We start from the raw sequence: 26,410 nt of genomic DNA, 5'->3' as shown, positions 1-26,410 counted from the left end.
TGGGTTTGGCGGGTTATTACAGGCGATTCATTAAAGATTTCTCAAAGATTGCACAGCCGCTTACACTGTGACAACTCGAATTTCCAAGATTCATATCTCGCATTTATTGCACGTTTATTTATTGTTAGTTGATTATTTGCACATCTAGTTGCTATGGAATCGTATACGCTTTGGTGCAATAAATGGTAGTGTGTGATTGTCCATGGTTGTTTGTAATTATGAAAGATTTGTCATATATGTAAACTTGGTGGTGAAACTATGAAATGGTTATGAGATGGTGTACATGTGTAAAATATGATACTTAGGGAGGTAGAGGGTAATTAGTGAAATTGTAGAGATACTTAACCCTAATCCCCTTTTCACTAATCATTCTCTCAAAATCAAAACACGTACTACATCCTCTAATTCCCTAGCAATCATCACCATTATCATTGGCAAGCTATTCATCACTTTCGATTCCACATTTCTCTAGAATCAACACGAGGTAAATGATTATTGTTTATTGATTGGTTTATTCTTATTAACTCTTGATTCTTGATTATGTGTTCATGAAAACCCTAGTTCCTCATATAATATTCTGTGATTTTGTTTTGATTCTGAATAATTGTGATTATGATGATGCTTGGTTGCATGCTCGATAGATTATCTTTGTGATGATTGTTGTTGTTAAGCATAGGTTGATTGATGATTGGTTCTGCCGTCAAAATGTATGAAATTAGGGTTGGAAACCAAGAAACGTAACTGCTTTAATCTCAGAGAGCGAATGATTGAATTGTTCTCAGAGTTTTGTGAATGATTATGTATGTCTGAGTTTCGTAACCCTAATGTAGCTGTCTGAGTTTTTGGGATTCATGATTAGTCTGAGTTTATGAAATGCATCAAGGATCCGAATTTTATATGATGTGCATGAGAGTCTGAGTTTGTTATGATGATTACATGTCCGAGTTTGTTATGATGATTACATGTCCGATTTTTGTGACATATCATGTTATCCGAGTTTTTTTAAACAAGCAAGAAGGCCCGAGTTTCCTGTTGTTGATATGGTCCGAGTTTCAATTAATGAAGTTGGGTCCGAGTTTAGGTAGTTCCTTGTCCGAGTTTCTTTGCTTGCCATTGTCTGAGTTTCTAAATCATGTTAGGTCCGAGTTTGGATAAAACAAGAGGAGTCCGACTTTGTGTTATAGTGGTCCGAATTCTTTATGCACAAGATCACTTGTCCGAGTTTGGCATGATAACAAGGGGGTCCGAGTTTATGAAATGCAGGTCCGAGTTTAGAAGGATGTGAGAAGTCCGAGCTTTATAATGGACATTAGTCCGACCTTCACCTTGTTTTTATGTGGTCCGAGTTTTTAAGGGGCTTGGCCCATGTCCGACTTTTTACTCTCTCACACAAACTATCTGAGTTTTTAACCCCTCACATGTCTGAGTTTGAATTCCTTGTTTCATGATTCAACTTTTTAAACAGGGGAAGCCCCCCACACACACACACTTGTCCGAGTTTTATAGAGGGCAAGGCCCTGTCTATCTTGTGAAGCCATGAATTGTATATTAATTGATGATTGGATCTGATAAGATATGTATGTCCTTCGCTAGCCACTAACACCGTTAAAGTCTGTTAAGTTTATTGAAGCTGCTAAATGTACTAAGTATGTTAACGTTGGCAACCATGTTAATATTCACGTTAGATTAAACTATGTGATCAAAGACGCGACGCATGAATTATGTGAATACGAATAACTGTTTACGTGATGTATGATTCTGTATATGATTGTATGATACTGAATGCAACTGTATAATACTGCATGAATGAACGATCTATGTGATATCGTCCTGCATACAATAAGCACACAAAACACAGTTGCTTGGATGTCAATGATTTGTAAACCCTAATTTGATGCAAACACTTACATCGTATCATATGCAACATATCCTAGGTCGTGTGTAACGGACTTAGACGTTTGATAAACCCTAGAGCATAGCATACCGAGCAAACCAAGGTGAGTTCACACAGCCAAGGCATGGGGTTCCCAGGGTGGGAATGGGATTTGATTATTTACTGGTACTTATCTATACTGGAACGTAGTGATGTGATTTGATGAACTATGGTACATACTCCGCTGATTGAACTACGACTAGACTAGTAACACTTATTGAACTGATCTTCGCACACCTGCCAAGGGTTGGCCGCGATATTATGACCGACTTCGCACACCTGCCTTTGGAAGGCCGCGAACTGAAATTACTAATCTTCGCACACCTGCCTGGTAGGCCGCGATACAGATAAACCTAGTCTAGGATACTCGGGACGAACATCCCCTAATATCTTCGCATACCTGCCTGGGAGGCCGCGATGGAAACTAATACGATACATGACATAACGAACAAACATACTACTACTCACACTATACTATTACTGAACTGTAAACTGTGAACTCGCTCAACTAGTTTGTTGATCCTCTGTTACATGCCTTGCAGGTCGTTAGATACATGGAGCTTGCACAGGGAGGAGCAGGTCGTTGTGGAGCATGGATTATGTTTTAAAACTTATTGAACTTATGTTACACATTTGGGCTTTCGTACTTAAGCTTCCGCTATACTCTGAAACTATGATTATGTTTTGAACACCTATCGTATCGAATGATTGGTTTACATTTATCACATTTGATATTAATTACATGTTCGATATGATTGGTGGCTTGATCCTGGTCAGTCACGCTCCCAAGCGGTGTTACTCCGCAGGTGGATTTTGGGGGTGTGACAGATTGGTATCAGAGCCATTGGTTATAGAGAACTTGGTTTTAATATGGGGAAAACGTTTTTATTAAAACCAGACTATAACCAGAACAGTGCTCTCAACGATCCACAACGACGCTTCGCTCCACGTGCAAGACTCGACATCCTAGGTAATAAGGTTTATGTTTATTACCTGCTTGCTAGAACTGCATAGAACTTTGCTCGTAGTATGCTTACATTACTTTGCTCACTACTTGTTATTGCTTAAGAACACCTATGTGCTTACACTCTTCTGTCATCGCACTATTCGCGAACCTTTCTCATCTATGTTGCCTTTGATGTGAAGATCAATGGCCGGACGTATCAACATGACACAAGCCTAGCTAGAGGCTCTCGTTCAAGCTCAAGTTGCTGCAGCACTTGCAGCTGCTCAAGCAGGTCAACACGCGCAGCAGCCCGTCTGCACTTTCAAGAACTTCATGGACTGTCGTCCAAGCTCATTCAGTGGCACCGAGGGGGCAGTGGGACTCCTCCATTGGTTCGAGAAGCTAGAATCTGTGTTCGAAATGTGTGAGTGCCCTGAGGCTCGCAGGGTCAAGTACGCCACTGGCACTTTGGAAGGAATCGCGTTGACTTGGTGGAACGCGCAAGTACAGATCCTAGGGTTGGCAGCTGCTAACGCCACCCCTTGGAATGATTTCAAGGAATTGATTAAAAGGGAATACTGCACTCGTGAAGACATTCACAAGCTGGAAGATGAACTGTATCACTTGAAAATGGTTGGGTCAGAGATCGAAGCCTATACCAAACGGTCGAATGAACTGGTCGTGCTATGCCCAACTATGGTAGACCCTCCAGTGAAACGTATTGAGTTGTATCTCAAGGGTTTGGCGCCAGGGATCCAGAGCCATGTGACATCGGCTAATCTTGATAATATCCAGGCTATTCAGCGCCTTGCTCATCGTATTACAGATCAGGCAGTGGATCAGAACAGGCTGCCAAAACGTGTCAAGGCTACTGCTACTGCTACTGCTGTCACCACTTCTGCTACTCCCAGTGACAACAAGAGGAAATGGGAGGGGGATTTCAGCAAGGGATCAGTTTCTGTTCAGTCTCAGCAGCGCAAGACAAATGATTACCAGAGTTCGAGTCAGGAATCATCTGGCAGTCAGGGGCAGGGTGGATATCGGGGAATTCACCCACTGTGTAATAAGTGCAACAGACACCACAGCGGAAGATGTCGCAGGGAACGTTGTCAAAGATGCCTCAAGATGGGTTATGAGGCTAAGGATTGTAGAAGCTCTTGACCTGCAAACCAGGATCAGCAACTTCCGCCACCAGTTCCTCAAAACCCACAGCAGCAGCAACCACAGCGTGGAAACCGGGGATGTTTCCAGTGTGGGGCAGAAGGTCATTACAAACGCGATTGTCCTCAGTTGAACCAGAATCGGAACCACGACAATAACCAGGGCAACGGGAACAACAACAACAACGGGGGAAAACAACAACAACAATGGCAACGAGGCAAGAGGTCGAGTTTTCGTGTTAGGACGAGGAGACGCAATGAACGATATTTGAACTTATAACTTATTTTGGGTTTTCATTATTATGTTTCCGCTACTCAAACAAAGTTTGGTTTGAACATCAATTGTATTGGGTTTTATGAATTATTTTAACTACTATGCTTTATGTTTGATATGATGGATGGTTTGATATTATTGAGCGCACCTGCCGTATTTATGGACCTTATGAACAGGGTGTGCAAACCCTATCTTGACAAGTTCGTCATTGTATTCATCGACGACATTCTGATCTACTCCAAGAATCAGGAGGAGCACGAGCAGCACTTACGTCTTATCTTGGAACTTCTTCGAAAGGAGCAACTGTACGCAAAGTTTTCGAAATGCGACTTCTGGCTTCGTGAAGTCCACTTCTTAGGCCATGTGGTGAACAGGGATGGGATTCATGTCGATCCATCCAAAGTAGAGTCGATCAGAAACTGGCCTGCACCACGTACGCCAACGGAAATACGCCAATTCTTGGGTTTGGCGGGTTATTACAGGCGATTTATTAAAGTCTTCTCCAAGATCGCTCAGCCGCTCACTATGCTGACACAGAAGGGTGTCACCTACCGTTGGGGAGATTCCCAATAGACCGCTTTTCAGTACCTAAAGGATAGGCTTTGCAGTGCACCTATTCTCTCATTGCCGGGGGGCACGGAAGACTTCGTGGTTGATTATGACGCATCCATCCAGGGTCTTGGATGTGTGTTAATGCAGCGCGACAAGGTTATTGCTTACGCTTCACGCCAACTTAAGATACATGAACGGAACTACACGACGCACGACTTAGAGCTGGGAGCTGTTGTTTTCGCGCTTAAGATATGGCGACACTACCTGTACGGTACCAGGTGCACGATTTACACCGATCACAGGAGTCTCGAGCATATTCTTAAGCAAAAGGATTTGAACATGCGTCAACGGAGATGGGTTGAACTACTGAACGACTACGAATGCGCCATCAAGTATCATCCAGACAAGGCCAATGTTGTGGCCGACGCCCTCAGTCGAAAGGACACCCAACCTAAGCGCGTGCGAGCGCTACAGCTTACTATTCAGTCCAGTCTTCCTACACAGATAAGAGCTGCTCAGATAGAAGCATTGAAACCCGAAAACGTCATGGCTGAAGCCTTACGCGGTTCAAGGCAACGAATGGAACAAAAGGAAGACGGCGCCTACTATGTAACGGGGCGTATTTGGGTCCCACTTTATGGCGGTTTACGAGAACTTGTGATGGGCGAAGCACACAAGTCTCGCTACTCGGTACATCCAGGGTCAGACAAAATGTACCACGACATCAGAACTACTTATTGGTGGCCTGGCATGAAGGCCCACATCGCCACCTATGTTGGCAAATGCTTGACCTGTGCCAGAGTCAAGGTTGAATATCAGAAACCCGCAGGCCTACTTCAGCAACCCAGGATACCACAGTGGAAATGGGAAGAAATTTCCATGGATTTCGTTACGGGCTTACCTAGATCCCAGCGTGGGAATGATACTATATGGGTGATCGTGGATCGACTCACCAAGTCTGCACACTTCCTAGCTATAAAGGAAACGGATAAGTTCTCCACTCTCGCAGACATCTATCTTAAAGAAGTTGTTTCGAGGCACGGGGTGCCCACCTCCATCATTTCGGATCGGGATGCACGATTCACGTCAGAACTATGGCAAGCGATGCACAAATCTTTCGGCTCACGATTAGACATGAGCACAACGTATCATCCTCAGACGGATGGGCAGTCTGAGCGCATGATTCAAACTCTAGAAGACATGCTTCGGGCGTGTGTTATCGATTTCGGCAGCAGCTGGGAAAAAGCACCTCCCTTTAGTGTAGTTTTCGTACAATATCAGTTACCACACCAGCATTCAAGCCGCTCCATTCGAGGCGTTGTACGGACGTAAATGCCGGTCACCTCTCGGTTGGGCAGAGGTGGGGGATAGTTAGATTACAGGCCCAGAAATGGTAGTTGACGCTACTGAACGAATTGCACAGATACGACAACGCATGGCGGCAGCTCGTGATCGCCAGAAAAGCTACGCAGATAAGCGTAGGAAGCCATTGGAATTTCAGGTCGGGGACCGGGTTTTACTTAAAGTCTCACCCTGGAAGGGTGTGGTTAGTTTTGGTAAAAGAGGCAAACTCAATCCACAACTCGAATTTCCAAGATTCATATCTCGCATTTATTGCACGTTTATTTATTGTTAGTTGATTATTTGCACATCTAGTTGCTATGGAATCGTATACGCTTTGGTGCAATAAATGGTAGTGTATGATTGTCCATGGTTGTTTGTAATTATGAAAGATTTGTCATATATGTAAACTTGGTGGTGAAACTATGAAATGGTTATGAGATGGTGTACATGTGTAAAATATGATACTTAGGGAGGTAGAGGGTAATTAGTGAAATTGTAGAGATACTTAACCCTAATCCCCTTTTCACTAATCATTCTCTCAAAATCAAAACACGTACTACATCCTCTAATTCCCTAGCAATCATCACCATTATCATTGGCAAGCTATTCATCACTTTCGATTCCATATTTCTCTAGAATCAACACGAGGTAAATGATTATTGTTTATTGATTGGTTGATTCTTATTAACTCTTGATTCTTGATTATGTGTTCATGAAAACCCTAGTTCCTCATATAATATTCTGTGATTTTGTTTTGATTCTGAATAATTGTGATTATGATGATGCTTGGTTGCATGCTCGATAGATTATCTTTGTGATGATTGTTGTTGTTAAGCATAGGTTGATTGATGATTGGTTCTGCCGTCAAAATGTATGAAATTAGGGTTGGAAACCAAGAAACGTAACTGCTTTAATCTCAGAGAGCGAATGATTGAATTGTTCTCAGAGTTTTGTGAATGATTATGTATGTCTGAGTTTCGTAACCCTAATGTAGCTGTCTGAGTTTTTGGGATTCATGATTAGTCTGAGTTTATGAAATGCATCAAGGATCCGAATTTTATATGATGTGCATGAGAGTCTGAGTTTGTTATGATGATTACATGTCCGAGTTTGTTATGATGATTACATGTCCGATTTTTGTGACATATCATGTTATCCGAGTTTTTTTAAACAAGCAAGAAGGCCCGAGTTTCCTGTTGTTGATATGGTCCGAGTTTCAATTAATGAAGTTGGGTCCGAGTTTAGGTAGTTCCTTGTCCGAGTTTCTTTGCTTGCCATTGTCTGAGTTTCTAAATCATGTTAGGTCCGAGTTTGGATAAAACAAGAGGAGTCCGACTTTGTGTTATAGTGGTCCGAATTCTTTATGCACAAGATCACTTGTCCGAGTTTGGCATCATAACAAGGGGGTCCGAGTTTATGAAATGCAGGTCCGAGTTTAGAAGGATGTGAGAAGTCCGAGCTTTATAATGGACATTAGTCCGACCTTCACCTTGTTTTTATGTGGTCCGAGTTTTTAAGGGGCTTGGCCCATGTCCGACTTTTTACTCTCTCACACAAACTAACTGAGTTTTTAACCCCTCACATGTCTGAGTTTGAATTCCTTGTTTCATGATTCAACTCTTTAAACAGGGGAAGCCCCCCACACACACACACTTGTCCGAGTTTTATAGAGGGCAAGGCCCTGTCTATCTTGTGAAGCCATGAATTGTATATTAATTGATGATTGGATCTGATAAGATATGTATGTCCTTCGCTAGCCACTAACACCGTTAAAGTCTGTTAAGTTTATTGAAGCTGCTAAATGTACTAAGTATGTTAACGTTGGCAACCAGGATAATATTCACGTTAGATTAAACTGTGTGATCAAAGACGCGACGCATGAATTATGTGAATACGAATAACTGTTTACGTGATGTATGATTCTGTAAATGATTGTATGATACTGAATGCAACTGTATAATCCTGCATGAATGAACGATCTATGTGATATCGTCCTGCATACAATAAGCACACAAAACACAGTTGCTTGGATGTCAATGATTTGTAAACCCTAATTTGATGCAAACACTTACATCGTATCATATGCAACATATCCTAGGTCGTATGTAACGGACTTAGACGTTTGATAAACCCTAGAGCATAGCATACCGAGCAAACCAAGGTGAGTTCACACAGCCAAGGCATGGGGTTCCCAGGGTGGGAATGGGATTTGATTATTTACTGGTACTTATCTATACTGGAACGTAGTGATGTGATTTGATGAACTATGGTACATACTCCGCTGATTGAACTACGACTAGACTAGTAACACTTATTGAACTGATCTTCGCACACCTGCCAAGGGTTGGCCGCGATATTATGACCGACTTCGCACACCTGCCTTTGGAAGGCCGCGAACTGAAATTACTAATCTTCGCACACCTGCCTGGTAGGCCGCGGTACAGATAAACCTAGTCTAGGATACTCGGGACGAACATCCCCTAATATCTTCGCATACCTGCCTGGGAGGCCGCGATGGAAACTAATACGATACATGACATAACGAACAAACATACTACTACTCACACTATACTATTACTGAACTGTAAACTGTGAACTCGCTCAACTAGTTTGTTGATCCTCTGTTACATGCCTTGCAGGTCGTTAGATACATGGAGCTTGCACAGGGAGGAGCAGGTCGTTGTGGAGCATGGATTATGTTTTAAAACTTATTGAACTTATGTTACACATTTGGGCTTTCGTACTTAAGCTTCCGCTATACTCTGAAACTATGATTATGTTTTGAACACCTATCGTATCGAATGATTGGTTTACATTTATCACATTTGATATTAATTACATGTTCGATATGATTGGTGGCTTGATCCTGGTCAGTCACGCTCCCAAGCGGTGTTACTCCGCAGGTGGATTTTGGGGGTGTGACATACACTACTGACACAGAAGGGTGTCACTTATCGTTGGGGTGATACTCAGGAAACTGCTTTTCAGCACTTAAAGGATAGACTTTGCAGTGCACCTATCCTCTCATTTCCAGAGGGCACGGACGATTTTGTGGTCTATTGTGACGCATCCATTCAGGGTCTTGGATGTGTGTTGATGCAACGTCACGAGGTCATTGCTTACGTTTCGCGCCAACTCAAGGTTCACGAACGGAACTACACGACGCACGATTTAGAGCTAGGAGCTGTTATTTTCGCGCTCAAAATATGGCGACACTACCTGTACGGTACCAAGTGCACTATCTACACCAATCACAGGAGTCTCGAGCATATCTTCAAGCAGAATGAATTGAACATGCGTCAACGTCGATGGGTTGAACTACTTAACGATTACGAATGCGCCATCAAGTACCATCCAGGCAAAGCCAACGTTGTGGCTGACGCTCTCAATCGAAAAGACACTCTACCTAGACGAATGCGAGCACTACAGCTTACTATTTAGTCTAGTCTTCCTGCACAGATACGAGATGCTCAGGTGGAAGCATTGAAACCAGAAAACGTAAGGGCTGAAGCCTTACGTGGCTCAAGGCAACGATTAGAACAGAAGGAAGACGGCGCCTACTATGTAACGGGACGCATTTGGGTCCCACACTATGGAAACTTACGCGAGCTGGTAATGGACGAAGCCCATAAATCTCGCTACTCGGTACACCCAGGTTCGGATAAAATGTACCACGATCTCAGGACTACGTATTGGCGGCCTAGTATGAAGGCCCACATAGCAACTTACGTTGGCAAGTGTTTGACTTGCGTGAGAGTCAAGTCGGAATACCAAAAACCATCAGGCCTACTTCAGCAACCCAAGATACCACAATGAAAATGGGAGGAAATTTCCATGGATTTGGTTACGGGCCTACCTAGATCCCAGCGTGGGAACGATGCTATTTGGGTGATCGTGGATCGACTCACAAAGTCTGTACACTTCCTGGCTATTAAGGTAACGGATAAGTTCTCCACTCTCGCAGACGTATATCTTAAGGAAGTTGTTTCAAGGCACGGAGTGCCAACTTCTATTATCTCTGATCGTGATGCACGATTTACTTCAGAACTATGGCAAGCAATGCACAAATCTTTTGGCTCACGACTAGACATGAGCACAGCATATCACCCTCAGACGGATGGGCAGTCTGAGCACACTATCCAGACTCTAGAAGACATGCTTCGGGCATGTGTTATCGATTTCTGCAGTAGCTGGGAAAAGCATCTTCCTTTAGTGGAGTTCTCATACAATAACAGTTGCCACACCAGCATCCAAGCCGCTCCATTCGAGGCATTGTACGGACGTAAATGCCGGTCACCTCTCTGTTGGGAAGAGGTGTGGGATAGTCAAATCACAGGACCAGAAATGGTAGTTGATGCTACTGAACGGATTGCACGGATACGGCAACGCATGGCGGCGGCTCGTGACTGTCAGAAAAGTTACGCTGATAAGCGCAGGAAACCACTCGAGTTCCAGGTTGGGGATCGAGTGCTACTTAAAGTCTCACCCTGGAAAGGGGTAGTTCGTTTTGGCAAACGAGGCAAACTCAATCCGCGGTATGTCGGACCGTTCGAAATCATAGAAAGAATAGGCAAAGTAGCCTACAGACTAAATCTACCAGCAGAACTCGGTGCAGTTCATAACGTCTTTCACGTGTCGAATCTGAAGAAGTGTCTGTCAGATGAGACCCTCATAGTTCCTTTGAAGGAGCTCACTATCGACGAGCAGTTGCGATTCGTCGAGGAACCTGTTGAAATCACGGACCGGGACGTTAATGTCCTCAAGCACACTAGAATACCTCTTGTTCAAGTTCGTTGGAACTCCCGTCGTGGCCCAGAGTTCAACTGGGAATGCGAAGATCAGATGAAACACAAGTATCCCCAATTGTTCAAGAACAATGCAACCACTACTGAGGCTGAAGCTACTACAGAATTTCGGGACGAAATTCCAAATCAACGGGGGGATGATGTGACACCCCAGGAAAACCAGTAAACTACACAACGCAACTAGCTTCCTTAGTAACCGCATGCTAAATTTCGGGACGAAATTTCTTTCAACTTGGGGATAATGTGACAACTCGTGTTTTAGAGCTCCTTTGTGTGCTTTGGTATAACATCTGTGAACCTTATGTGATTACTTGATTAGCTTGATTAGCTGATTTTAATGAAATGATTATAAGTGAATTATTATGTGTTACATGTGATTGAATTGTGAAAATAAGTGAACAACACCAACCTAGTCGCACAAAACCTAACCGATCGCACAACACCCTCTTTGGGTCATTCATTTTCTCACGGCCGCACATGATGGTGCTCGGCCCAAACCCAACACAACTGAGGCCCAAGCTGGGCCCGAACCTTATGATTTTCGCATAACACTAAGGGGTTGGTGTATAACCCTCATTATCCTCTAAACACAAGAAAACACACAAACCCTAGCTCTCTCTCTCCCTTTCCCCCTCTTGTTCGACGGCAGCCATTCCTCCCTATTCGGAGCTCTTTCATCGATCAAACTAACTCACTGACTCCTTCGGTTAGTACTTTTTCATTATTTGTTTATATTGTTAATGCATGGGCTTTGATGCTGTGATTGATCTAGATCGATGAATTGATGAACAAATACTTGATGTGTGTGGCATAATGGTTTTAGTGTTTGGAATTATGTGATGATGTATTGATTTAGTGATTCGATTCAAGGATGATTGATGTCTATGATTGATTGTTATTGTTCTAGTCTAGCCGATGAGTAGGGTATATTGTGAGGGGAAAGAATCACCGTGTTAATGATGTTGATAATTCAGTTTGGATGCTAGGATGTTTTATTGATGGTTGGTAGTGTTCATGATAATTGGGGTGTATGAATATGTATGATTTTTGATTTAATTGCTAATGTTGATCCGATTCGTTTAGAATGATAGGTGTTGTTCATGATTGATTATGTTTCGGGTACATGATAACCGATTAGGGAATGATTGATTGTAACCTGTGTAATTTTGGAATATGTAACTGATATGCATGATTTGAGGAAAAGCATATAACTGATCGCACAACAGCAATCGCACAACTCCTTGGTCGCACAAGGACTAGTCGCACAAGCTAAAGATGGCTGTGGTACAATTGTTTAAACACTATGTACAAATCACTTATGCAGGAACGCACAACATATTGTGGACCGCACAAGCCTATGCCGATCGCACAATATGTTGGGCCACACACAAAAGAACAAACTGCTGATGTTATTGGGCTGGACAGCCCAAGACTCCAATCGCACAAGTTGTCTGTAACCGCACAAGACTAATTGGATCGCACAATTTACTTTTCTGTTAACTGTTTGGGCCGTGTACATGTTGGGATTACTTATGTGATGGGCCGGGTTTGGATCTGGTCGCACAACCCATTGTGGATCGCACAAGCTATGCTGATCGCACAATTAGTTGGGCCACTTGCTTTTGGGCTCCATTATTGGATCGCACAAGATGATTGGGCTCGCATAAGTTCAACAGCCCAATCATCCGTGTCGCACAATGTGGATATCATATGTGTTTTTGACTGTTAACATACTCTATATGTTTGCCATGATCAATACGTGTTCGTAACCTGTTAAACTATGTGTAATCATACGTGCAATGCTTGAACCTAGACCTGACTTGTATGGTAACCATGTTAGGACGTGGTTGACCTCATATAACTCAAGTGACCTTTTCGTGTATCTGCCGAGCAAACCAAGGTGAGTTCACACTCTTACCAAGGCATGGGATTCCCGGGGTTGGGAATGGGTTTGGATGATTACTTATGCTTAAATTGTTATCGGAATTACATACCATAGGCCTCGGGAGAGGAAGGTTATTGGTAGATACTGCTAGACTAGTGATACATGTACTTCTCTTCGCACACACGCCGGGAATGGTTGCGATAATAGAACCAATCTTCGCACACATGCCTGGAATGGCTGCGAACCATACTACAAAACTTCGCACATATGCCGGGTGGGCTGCGATACAAATATACCTAGTCTAGAAAACATGGGAAACACACCACAAATCTTCGCACACATGTCTGGGAGACTGCGATTCAAGTACATACGATATATGGCTTACTAAACGAATATATGGTTTACAATACAATTGCTATAATTGAACAACCAACTGTGAACTCGCTCAACTTTGTTGTTGACCCTCTGTTACATGCCTTGCAGGACCTTAGGTATACATGGAGCTTGCACGGGAGGCGCTGTCGTTGTGGGGCATGGATCGTGGATGCCATGTTAAACATTATGACATTTTAAACTACTTACTTATGTTGGGATTTACATTTATGCTTCCGCTATACACTTAATCATGTTTGGTTTTTGGAACACCTTTCGTATTGATGAATTACCTTAATTATATGCTATGTTCAATATGATTGGTGGCTTGATCCTGGTCATGTCACGCCTCCAAGCAGTGGTACTCCGCGTGTGGATTTTGGGGATGTGACACAACTGGTCAACAGGTTTTCAATACATGGTCGAGACAAACGGTTCTTGGCTGTCACCTTGCAGAGTTCTCGATAGTCAGTACACATGTCCAACGATAAGGCTTATCTTCATGGATATAATCGGGGCTCCCCAGAGCGAAAACTAGATCCGACAAAACTCTTGTCCCACAGTTCCTGTAGTTGATTTGACAGTTCTTGCAACCCTCCCGGCGCAAGACGGTAAGAAGCACAAAGAATCATGGCTACCTCTGGCGCGGGATCAAACCGAGAGTCCATCTAACAGTTTGCAGAGTTCTCAATAGTCAGTACACATGTCCAACGATAAGGCTTATCTTCATGGATATAATCGGGGCTCCCCAGAGCGAAAACTAGATCCGACAAAACTCTTGTCCCACAGTTCCTGTAGTTGATTTGACAGTTCTTGCAACCCTCCCGGCGCAAGACGGTAAGAAGCACAAAGAATCATGGCTACCTCTGGCGCGGGATCAAACCGAGAGTCCATCTAACAGTTGTGGAAGTAAACCTGAAAGTTTCCCGAGTAACTCACCGAAAGAAATTACGAACAATTGCTGGATCCTCGATCCTCTCTTTCTCATCCAGTAACGGTTATTAACGTAGCGGGGTAATCCTCCCGTAGACACTTCTGGGCCTTCTTTGCTGACTGGTGCTAACCTTTACACCATTCTGACACTTCAAGGTATAAAGTGACGCAAAATTTCCTTCTCACAGGGTATATCTACGCGATATCTAGATAACCAATCTACACAACTACTGCATCAAACCCATCAAGGATAGCAGAAGGAAGGTCGATGTCGATCACCTGTCCCCTAAGGTCGAGTTTGCATCCCAGCGAACATATAAGGCTTCAGTTGACTTGCATCAGCCGACTCCACAACAGGTTTGGTTTCAAGAAGCATCAGGGTTAAATAGAATAGAGACGAAGCGAATAGCTACCCATCCAAGCTACCATGTTGCTACTACACCTGGCGTCGCCTACACCAATCATAAATGCCCTACCACGGGTACCACTTCCAGTGTTGTTGTTATGGTTGCGAGGATTCCCAATACTTTCATTATTCCCTGGGTTGTTGACGTCTTGACTTAACAACAGTCAATCCTTGCCAATGCCACCTTCGTTTCCATGCTGTAGACTACCATTATGAGTACCTTCATGTTGCCATGACTGTTGCCTCCAATGTGGTTGCTTGAGACGGAGCCCTACGATCTTTCACCGACAAAGTCCATCTTATCACATTTCCGTGCCATGTCCTAAGGCGCTACTCATTGTGCTGGCAGTTACGCATTTCCGCACCATGGTCAATTGTCATCGCTTATGTCCCGATTGATTCGTAAGAGTTGGCTCCCATGAGCCGCTGACTAGGGTTAAAGATCCGATTGGCGTCAAATTGCTGATGTTCGTTGCTGGTAATCAGGGTCGTCCAAATACTGAAGTCAGTAAAGTACTACTCTCATCCTTTTGTCCATCGATACTGCAAGTTGCTTGAGTAATACACGGTCTGTTACGAGAGTGTTGCAGAAGTGATCGCACTTCGGGATCTAAGACGTCAATACATTAAGTTCCAGCAAACAGAGAGAAGTGAGGTAGGTATAGACCAATCATTCGACGTTGCAACATCCAACTCAGTGATGTTCATACAAGCACCTAACATTCTACACAGTTCGCTAGGCATGCAGATGGGTGTTCAGATAATACTCGATAGCATCGAGATTCGAAAGGATTCAAAGAGGAGTGAAAAGATCACGTTTGAGTAGGAGACAATCACTGCTATAACTCCTATAGACTTGTTACGTTTCACATTGATCAAATAACAGAGCAGAACCCCTTTTTCACTTGTTAAGTCTCACTGGGACTCACATGCACCCCACATTATTATTATGTGTGCACCCACAATAATATTATGATTTGCATGCTCATCTCAGCTCCTCCAAACCCATGTTAAATGGTTCCTCAAACTCGTGTAGCAAGCAAAGAACATCACAAAACGCGAGTCAAGAATGTCTAAGGAAACACCACACTACCAATCACATAACGCATGCAAGTAATGAATTCATACTGTTGTGCTAAACGTGCAATCACATGCAATATCATATGTAAGTGTTCACTAGTTATGCAGTACAATGAATAAACGAGAGACGAACCTTGCGGTCTGGAGCTGAGGGTCATGGTCATATTCACGTATTCAAAACTGTTCGGTTATAGTCTGGTTTTACAAAAACGTTTTAAAACCAAGTTCACTATAACCAGTGGCTCTGATACCAAACTGTCACACCCCAAAAATACCACATGCGGAAACCCCCGCCAGGCGTGTGACGTACCAGGATCCAAGCCACCAATCACATTGAACTCATAAATATATTTAAATAAAACTTTCGTTCTTTAACATAAAGTGTTACAAACATTACATATCATTCATTGTATACAGCGGAAGCATAACTCATTTGTTAAATGTTTCGTTAACCATGTGTACATAAACCATTAAGCTTGTATTGAGATTCCATGTATCTCGACCCATGACCACTCCAGCATCCCAGACAGCAAGTCCCAATGATATAAACCTACAAACCTGCAAGCATGCAGACAAGTGTGTCAGACGACGCTGGTGAGTTCAAAGTTTTGTTAACGTGTTTAGTTACCAGATATGAGTATAAAACGATTCAATGAGTTGATGTTATAATAACTCGTTTACCGCTGATGGCTTAAAGTTTGTTTGACCAAACCCCATTGCTTCTATCAAAGCAATGGTCAAGACTGGGATCATTAGTTCACTCCCGACCTCCCCGGTGCGGTGTGCGGTTGCCAAACCTAAATAGCGCTATTAACTAATACCTCGTTGCCTCTCCAGCAACAATCGGTAGATGGGACTTGGTTAATAGATATGGGAGTATTAACAAACATCCCAATAACCCGACGTTCCTCCCCGGAACGTTTACCAGATGTCCCTCCCCGGGACGCATGCTTGGAAAAAGAGTAGTGAACTCAGCTTAGATTTGCTCGGTATTTAACAAGTTACCCGTTCCAGTTAATCAACCAACCCAGAGAATCGTAGAGGAATGATGATACTTGAATCGATGAGAGGGAAAGCTTCGAGTGGGTGAAGAGAGGCTACTAAGATGATGGCACGATAAGATGGAGGAGGAGAAACTGCCATCGCGAATATGAGGGTCTAGGGTTTTCGTTTACATCTTATGATATTAGATAACATTACACAGTTCGGCCACGAAATGGATTGTGCCGAAGCCCTTAATGGTGAAACTCTCCTAGCGAAACACCTAGTGTTTCATCGAGACCCATGAGTGACGAAAGTCCTTCATGCTCAAACATTAAACCCACCACACAACTAACATTAAATCATTCTACACTGATATTAACGATACAACACTCAACGAAATGTAAAACAGGATTCGTAAAACAGGTGACGCGTAAAGGAAAGGTCTTGAAATCTCGGGTTGTCACAAAGACAATCAATCAAACATTCATCGCTCTTAAAAACAGAGCCCATACAAGTTAAAGTACTCGCAGAAATTCAAATATTGTTTGAACTTTCATAAACTGAAAGATTGTTTTACTGAATTTTATTTTACAAAGAATTTAACTCAAGCTCATCATCCACCTCATCCTCTACCCAATCTTCTATAATCACTTCTTCTGCAGATGAGGTAACCGGGTTAGTAACTTTCGCTTTCTCACAAACAGTGTCAGTTGAATCTGCAGCACTAAACCTATCAGTTTCAAGTGACACCTTCTGTTTAGCAGAATGAGAATCAATAATATTTTGTAGCTGAACAGAAGCTTTTGTTGTTGGTTCTGATTCAAGTATTCCAGATGACATATCACTAGATTCAGCAGATGCAACTGATTCTGAATTTTCACAAATAGTTGTTTCTAAAGAATCACATGTAGAGTCAGATGGAGTAGTTGATTCAGCTGGTTTGCTTGATTCAAAGTCTTTGATGAACTTAGCCAGATCGTTCATCATTGCAAACTCAAGACTGGTCGATTTTGTTTGAGGCTCATTCTTTTGATTTTGCAATTCAGGTTGTTTTTGAGAAACAGTTGATTCATTATTGCTTAAAACTTGAAAATGTTTATCCACAACTGCATTTTTCTCGAAATTTAGCATCTCAGACTGCTTTGAAATAACAATTGGTTTTACAAAAATTTTATTAAAAGCCTATCTGTTTAACTTGATTTCAGTTTTATCAGGCTTTGAAATTTTGATTTTCGTGGGTTTTCCTGGCTCTACCTTGACATCTCTAGTTCCCCCATAGACCATGTCAGGAGTGTTAGCAATCTCCTCTTCAGTCATAGGAATAGAGGTATAGGAATGATTGTATGGTGGATGAATGCACACAAATCCCAAACCCTTATTCCTAGTTTCCTTTTGACTGTATTTTAACTATTTGTTGGCATTTTCTCAACTTTTTCACTAGAAACGTCAAATTTTCTAAAATTAAATTCTATATTTTTAAAAGTTGATTTAAGAGAATCAAGTTTAACAGTTAATTTTTTAGAAAGCTCTTTAAAATTGAGATGCCTGCATTTCTCTGGACTCAAATCTTTATGCAACTCTCGGATATCACGTTTTTGAGCCTCCACCATATCCTTGTATCTGTTAATTTTCTTTTTTGATCTGATATAAATCAGATTTGGATAACTGAAGTTGCATAATTAAAGAATTGGCATGTTCTTTGTAACCACTTACCTTTTCTCTACAAGCATCAGTACATCAATAATCATCTACACATACCACAGTGGGAGTAGGAGTGAAATCATGCATTTGAGCCATGAAGGCATGATACACAATGTCTTCTGTGATTTGCATATCAGCCATCTGAGCAGACCAGTAAAAATCACCTCCCTCTTGAGCTACCAAAGCATTGTTGGGGTTTGCAGCTAAGGATGATCCAGAAACATAGCTTGGGTATGCATCAGATGCACTAGAGGTAGTAATAGTAGCATGTCTTGAGGCTGAGTTAATAGTGACAGTGATGTTTGCATCAGATCTCTCACCCTTTGGCTATTTGCAGTCATGAGCGAAATGTCTTGGCTCATGGCAGTTGAAACACCTCAACGTTGATTTGTTCCATCATAGATCTTTATTCGTCGATTCCAAGTTGTTCCTACTAGTTCTCTTGATAAAGTTTTTGGCACGAAACACTACCATAGCCATCTGCCAACATCATTGAGCTCATTTGGCCCTATACTATTTTTTGTAAGTTTTCCAGCAACGAAAGCATTGTAACAGTTCATAACTCCTGCCATAAATGCCATATTTTGTTCAAATTCTTTAGAGATAACAAATTGTGTTGAGTTGCTTGAACTAGGACAGGGTGCAACACTAGGTGACACAGACTGAACAGGATTCATAGATTGAATTGGAGTAGCAGATACGATACCAGGATAGGAGGAACCACTGGCAGGAAACATCTGAAACGACCCACCCCTTGTTGCGAGACCAAAGTTGTATCGGATGAGATAACAGCATTGTTATAACTTGAAGTATGATTGTAGAGTCTTTGCTTGTCATCCATTTCATATGACTTGAGCAGAGAGATTAATTCAGCAAGACTCATGCGGGTTGAATCTTTTGTTCTTTTAATGAGCGTGACATTGGTATCCCAATTCCTTGGAAGGGCATTTAGTAGCTTCTTGTTGACCACTGAGTTTTGAAGCATTATGACATGTGTTCTCATTTCACTAATCAGCGCGATGAACCTTTGAATTTGATTTTCAAGGGTTTCTCTAGGAAAAATGATTGAACATGTTGAACTTCTGAATCAACATTTCCCTCTTGCTCTCCTTCATCTCCTCATTCCCTTTATACATAGCCAAAAGTGCATCCCACAGTTCCTTAGCAGATTTGGCTTCACGAACCCCAACATAGAATGTAGCATTGCCAAAGCCTTATCATCAGTTTATGTCTTTTCATAGGCTTCATCATCATAAGCTGATAAAGGCTTGACATCAGTTGTTCCCCTTTATTCATCCACCACGTATGTGATAACAGCCGGTCCTTTACAAATTGATTTCCAAGCCTTAGGGTCTTTGATCCTCATGTATTGAACAAAACGAAATTTCCAATCAGAAAACAATCCTCCCAACAGCCGCCTAGGAATCCTGTTGTTTGTTCCAATAACATTGTCTAAGTCTTGGTTCATGGCAACTTTTTCACTCAATGAAGTTTGATTAGTAGGGTCCATTTCTGAAAAAATAAACTATTAGTAATAATTGAATAATATTTTAATTTAACAGTTTACATTTTTTTAGAGTTAAATGCTAGTTTAGTCCCTGTGGTTTGGGCTATTTTGTCAGTTTAGTCCAAATTTTTCATTTTTCGCCTGTGGGTCCAAAAAGGTTTCACCGTTGTCATTTTAGTCCACTAGGTTAACTTCATCTATTTTTCTGTTAACCAGAAGGGCAATTCGGTCATTTTATATGTAATTTTGTTAACTAAAAGGGCAATTCAGTAATATAAAATGACTGAATTGCCCTTCTCATGAATAGAAAAAAATAAATGAAGTTAACCCAGTGGACTAAAATGGAAACGATGAAACTTTTTGGACCCACAGGCGAAAAATGAAACCTTTTTGGACCCACAAGCGAAAAATGAAACCTTTGGACTAAACTGGCAAAATGACCCAAACCATAGGGACTAAAATGGCAATTAACTCTTTTTTTTAATTTTATTAAATGTGTCCAAGTCAACATCCAGAAACAGTCCTAGTCAAAGTCCAGATTAAAGTCCAATGGTATCGCACAATCAATCCAGCACACTTCAAATTGGGCCGCATACAGTTATGTTGGGTCATACACAGCTTAGGATGGATCGTTGTGAATGCATTATGTCTATTGCCTCCGTCAATGTATCGAGTCATAGTTGTATGTATAGGATTAAGTGTCGAAAGTGTCAGAGTTGTAATGTCTAGACCCTTCACACAAAGGGACCCTTCGTGCGAATGGGATCTCCATTCGTCCTTGTGCCTTTTGCACGGATAGGCCTCTCGCACCAAGGTCTTACGCATGAGTAGGTATTAGTATAAATAGGGTTATTGAGAGTTGTCATTTAGAACTTTGTGTAATCTGGTAGCAAAGCTCTGCCAGTTTGGTTTCTTCGAGTTGTAACATCAAATCATTAATAGAGACCAGTTAATTAGTAAATTCTTGTGTGTGTTAACATTCCAAATGGATTCCGCACATTACGGAGTATCATATTGAATCAGCCGGAGCATTTCAAGAAGCAAAACGGTCCTCACAAGTGGTATCAGAGCCCGATTTCAGCGAAAGAGATCACAAGAATTCAGCAGAATTGCATCGATTTGAAGATTTTCACTTCTTTCTTCTACACTTTCTTCTTAATCATCAAATTGACAATGAATTAAATTAGCTAAAATTTGACTATGTTATGCAAATTCACCTAATAACAAACCCTTGAACAAATTGGACCATAATTCAATCTAAATAAGTGAAAAAATGTCAAAAAACGTAACTTGATCTTCGAGAGGAAGGAACCATTCGTACGATAGACATCCCTTTCGCATGAATTGCACATCCTTTCGCACGAAAGGACTTGATGCTCAGCTGAATTCTTGAAAAAAATTACCCTTCGCACGAAAGGCATATCCCTTTCGGGTGAAAGAGTATGATTTTCATCTGTGTTTTGAAACTGAACCATTCACACGAGTGGCATCCCCAGTCGCAAGAAAGGATATTTTGTTCCTTTGCTACAAAAGGTGTTTGACCAATTGTTTGACTTTTTTAGGTGTTTTTCATGTAATTCAAGAGTTTGACAATGGATTCGGAATTCTACAACTCTTTTGCAACAACGCCTAGTTGGGTGGCTCAGAGTTTAAAGTTAGAAAATGAACTTGGAACACAATCAAAACCACCAAGAATGATGAGGATAGATGAATTTAATAGTTGGGAAGAATGGTTTTGTAATTAGATTCAAGCATATCATACAGATTGTTGGTATTCAGTCATATTTGGTCAAGAGTTCACCTGCTAAGAAAGCATGTAAACTATTAAGCATAGTTGTGTTTTGAGCAGTCGCAGAAGAAGTAGCGCCTTGATATGGTGAAGGGGTTACAGGACTGTAAACCACATTAAGGTGCTGAGTTTGAGGTTGTGCTGGTGAAGATTGTGCAGGACCGTTGACAGCGACTTGTGGTGTTGGAAGAGACATACCATACACATAGTTGGTCTTTGGAGTTTGGGTCAATGGACTGAAAACAATGTTTGGGTTAGCATTAGGGACCCCATGAACAGGACTAAACACAATATTGGGAAGATTCTGAGTAATAAGAGCAACATTGGAACTAGTCAAACCGCTGGCCATCAAAGAACTTTTATGGTTCAGGTCTCTTTGCTGATATCAATTTCACATGACTTGATTATAGCAATCAGTTTAGTAAGTGTGACATCGTTCAAATTCTTCGTCCGCTTGATCATAGCTACATCAGCATCCCAATTCTTTGGCAAGGAGTTTAGAAGTTGACGATTCATACCAATATTCGTAATGGTGATACTAGCACTTATCATCTGCGAGACCAGTTTAACAAACCTTCTGATCTGATTTTCAATTGTTTCACCAGAGCTAAATTGTTGATTCAACATGTTCACTCTGCTCGCCTTCATGTCAGCATTTCCTTCATACAAATTCTTGAGCTCATTCCATACTTCTTGAGCACTTATACAGTTTCCAACTACGATAGAGATATCCTGACCAAGTGCCATAGAAAGAATCGCTTTAGCCTTATCATCACCATCTCGTATTTTCCTATCATCATCTGTCCACAAACTTTTCGGTTTAGGAATTTGAGTTACACGATCAGCTTCCGTAGCATACATTTCGAACTGAAACCCCTGGTTCCTTTACCTTACAATACTGTTCGAACCGAAACTTTCATTCATAGTAATCATCTCCATACAGCAGTCTGGGAACCTTGGTGGCGGTACTGATGATTTGATCCAATTCTTGATGAAGAGCCAAAGTTTGAGTTTGAATGGCAGCCAAAGTAGCATATGTAAGGTTCGTAGCAGTCATCAGTCTGTTTGTATTCATCATTTTTAAATTACCAAATAATAATTTAAATATGTTTAAAAAATGTGAACAGTCCTAAAATCCAAAATCAGTCCAATTCGAAATCCCAGCGATTCAGAACAGTACTCGGAACAGTAGTCTTCTCGAAAAACCAACTTTGTTCAAAACAATGCCACTCGAAAACTCCAACAGCTATTGGGAACAATGTGACTCGAAAATCCTTTTCGAAACAGTGGCTATCTGAAATGATCTTATTCAAAACAGTGAACTATCCGAAATGATAATATTGTTCGAAACAGCAGCTATCCGAAATGATGTTACTCGAAATCCCTTTTCGAAATAGTGTATCTGAAATGATGTATTCGAAACCTGCAAAATCGAAATTGTCAGTAACAAACTTCCAAATAATCAGGGATTCTGATATATCCGAAAAGTATTGAAGATATCCTCAAATCTGATAAACTTGGTAACCGAAATCCTGAAAAATCCTCCAACGAACTTTCCGAAATCGTTTAAGCATATCTTCGAGGATTATCCGAAATCACCAGCAACTACAAGGAAATCTTCAAAAAATCTTCAAACACTTTATCCGAAATCCCTTCTTGATTATCGAAAATCAGCAGCAGACGATCCGAATCAGAAGTAGAGTATCCGAAATTGATTGTTCTTCAAAGCAGACTTCAAACACAGCAGTCCAGCACTTCCGAAAGCAAACCAAAATCAATGTGATATCGATCTGAGCCTAGAAATAGGTTCAACAGGCTCTGATACAAATTGTAAGTCCCGAAATCGGATCAAATAAAGATATCACAACTAGTTTGATTGGTGGCGGAATCACACGATCAAACTTGATTCAATTACAAGCACAAAAAAGTAGATGAAACAGAATGATTAACACCAAAAGCTTAACTTGCATACAATGTAACTATCTGATACAAGTTTGCTGCAGAATTACTTAGAGTCAACAACCTAAACAAGAACAACTAAACATGTATTTATAGGAGAGTTGGGCCCACAACTCCACCTAAACCCTAAGGCCAGTTCGCCCCCCACCAAGCCCACAATACAAGCCCAAAACAACCAACTAACATCTAGCCCAGAATACTAATTGATTACTAATGTATAAACCTTCAAGGGCCCAACAAACCTTGATATAAATAAACATATTTGAGTGCGGTTTGCCGCCACTTGGTGAAGAAAAATGCCCATAATCGAATCCCGTGAATAGCATTTTTTAAAATAAAATTTTAGTTCCCAATAGTAATAATCTCTCAAATGTTTTGGTTCACAAAATATATTTCAAAACGTTCTGGTATCGCTAAAAAACATTCTGGACAAAATCAAGGCGCTCTCATATTTATGGATAAGGGCTAGGACTGCTTAGATTAGACGAAATAGAAATCCTTTGATATGTAATTGTTTTGTTTGTTCCCTTGTTGTAGTTGCTGTGCTAGCGGCTTGCTAGTTTGATTTTAATGAAAGTTGTCGTTTAAAAAATGGCAGCAAACCACCCTTTAAGTGTAGTATAAATAATTAATAATGTGATTTATTAATTAAATGTTGTAATAATATGCTTTCACTCAAATGTAGAAAATGAAAATGAAGGTTTTTACACAAGCTAGACTAAAAGATTAAGAAAAGGAAGCAAATAAAAGAAACCTGCAGAATGAACTCATTTGATCCACGTGGCATGTCACTTGATAATGGTTGCATCATATGTTACCATCAAATACTTGAGGTCTTGTACAATAGTAAATGTTTTTTTTTTTGGGTAAAGGGTTACTCCGGTGATTCTATATATTCACAAAAATCAAAACAAGTAGTAAGGTAGAGTCCTTACTAGTTCAAACATGGGACATTCCCCCATGAAAGTAGAACAAGAAAAACAACTAAAAATGAAACAAAATAAACACCCACTAGACTAAAAATCTAGACTGAAACGAGAAGCAGGACTCATCCATTTTCCATGACCAAATCAGCTCCGTGAACATCCTACTTTTCAAGTAGCTCCCGAACCCTCGCAGTATTCTTGAATCTAAGCCCCATCAGTTTAGATCTGACACTTTCCAACACCACCTTACATAAAGTATCCGGCGGCCGGGCATGATTTCTGAACAACCGGTTATTCCTTTCCTGCCAAATTGTATAAGCCAGGGCCGCAACTAACAATTTGCAAACCAAATTTTTTGCTGACTTTGACCGCGAATGACTGCCAAGCCATTCGACAATATCACACCACTTAGGTTCCAGACTTTCCATACCAGCTTTTGAACAAACCGCCTCCCAAACTTGTGTGGCGCACTTGCACTCGAAAAAAAAATGCTCATGCGAGTCAACATCTTCATAGCACAATAAGCAGCACATCATGTTCATGTTGTTAGACCGTGTATGGTTCCATTGCAAGATTTTATCCTGAGTTAGCAACTTTCGTCTAACAATAAGCCACATCAGAAAAGCATGTTGAGGAATACATTGAGAGAACCAAATGAGATTAGCCCAATCCACCTCCTGATTCCTTGCTCGAAGGGAATCCCACACTCTAGAAGAAGATTATTCGGCCACATTATCTCCATGTTTCCACATAAGACGATCTTGGGCATTTAAATTCCGTTGCATGTGGTCGAGCTGAATAAGAACTGGGAACATATCTCTCCATGCATCCGGCCAAATCCAAGAACTATTAAAATAAATATCTGCAACTGTATCCTTGAGAGAAAAACCCTCTCGGGTTATGGTTCTTGGAGACAAAAACAAACAAAGCGGACCAATGTTACTCCATGTGTCAAACGAAGCTGAAGTATTTCTGCCATCCCCAATCAAAGACCAGACGTGTTGACGAATCATGGGACGAATCTGAACCATCTTCCTCCAGCTCCAACTACAACTAACTGGCACCTTATGATCCCAGAAATTCCGCCCTTTTAAATGATAAGAGTGTATCCAAGCAACCCATAATGAATGACGGTTACTTAGAATACTCCAAACATGCGACACCATAAGAGCTTTATTAAAATCAGAGACCCGGCGGATACCTAAACCCCCTTCACACTTCGTCACACAAACAGATTTCCAAGAAACTTTCGCTCTATTCTGCTTAGAAGAGGACTGAGCTCACAGAAAATTCCGCATTTTAGCTTCCAAATCCTTAACCACCCTAGCTGGTAAGATAAAAACCGAAGACCAATACACATGGAGCGACAAAAGAACCGAGATAATTAGCTGAAGTCTACCCGCAAAAGACAACATTTTATTCTTCCAGTTATCAATCCGCCGATCGAGTCGTTCGACTAGAATGCTACAATCTTTGTAAAGCAATCTAGACGAAATAAGAGGAACCCCCAAGTATCTGACTGGCAATGTACCCTCAACAAACGGCATAATAGTCAAAATTTCACGTTTAACATGATTTGGGACATTACAGAAAAAACCTGTACTCTTTTGAACACTAGGCACTAACCCCGACATCTTCGTAAAATTAGTGAGAGAAGCCATAACACACCTAGCTGAAGCCACATCTCCCCTGGCAAAAAGGAATAGATCATCCGCAAAACACAGGTTGACGATTTTCTGCTTCTCACATTTATTATGAAACCGAAACGACGTATCAATTCTCGTAGCATGGTTGAGAATGCAGGTCAAAATTTCCATGACTAGAGTAAAAAGATAAGGGGATAAGGGGTCACCC

General features: G+C 41.4%; 1 protein-coding gene across 1 annotated transcript; it reads right to left on the bottom strand.

Annotated features, from left to right (window-relative positions):
* Positions 1–22,037: 22,037 nt before the first annotated feature.
* LOC110866886 lies at positions 22,038–22,532 on the bottom strand. Its single transcript, XM_022116030.1, has one exon. The coding sequence runs from the start codon at positions 22,530–22,532 to the stop codon at positions 22,038–22,040; it is 495 nt and encodes a 164-aa protein (XP_021971722.1).
* Positions 22,533–26,410: the final 3,878 nt, after the last annotated feature.

The sequence above is a fragment of the Helianthus annuus genome, chromosome 4, assembly GCF_002127325.2.
Source record: "Helianthus annuus cultivar XRQ/B chromosome 4, HanXRQr2.0-SUNRISE, whole genome shotgun sequence".
Lineage (NCBI taxonomy): Eukaryota > Viridiplantae > Streptophyta > Magnoliopsida > Asterales > Asteraceae > Helianthus > Helianthus annuus.
Note: the sequence above shows the minus strand (reverse complement) of the source record. Positions and strands in the feature narration are given on the sequence as shown.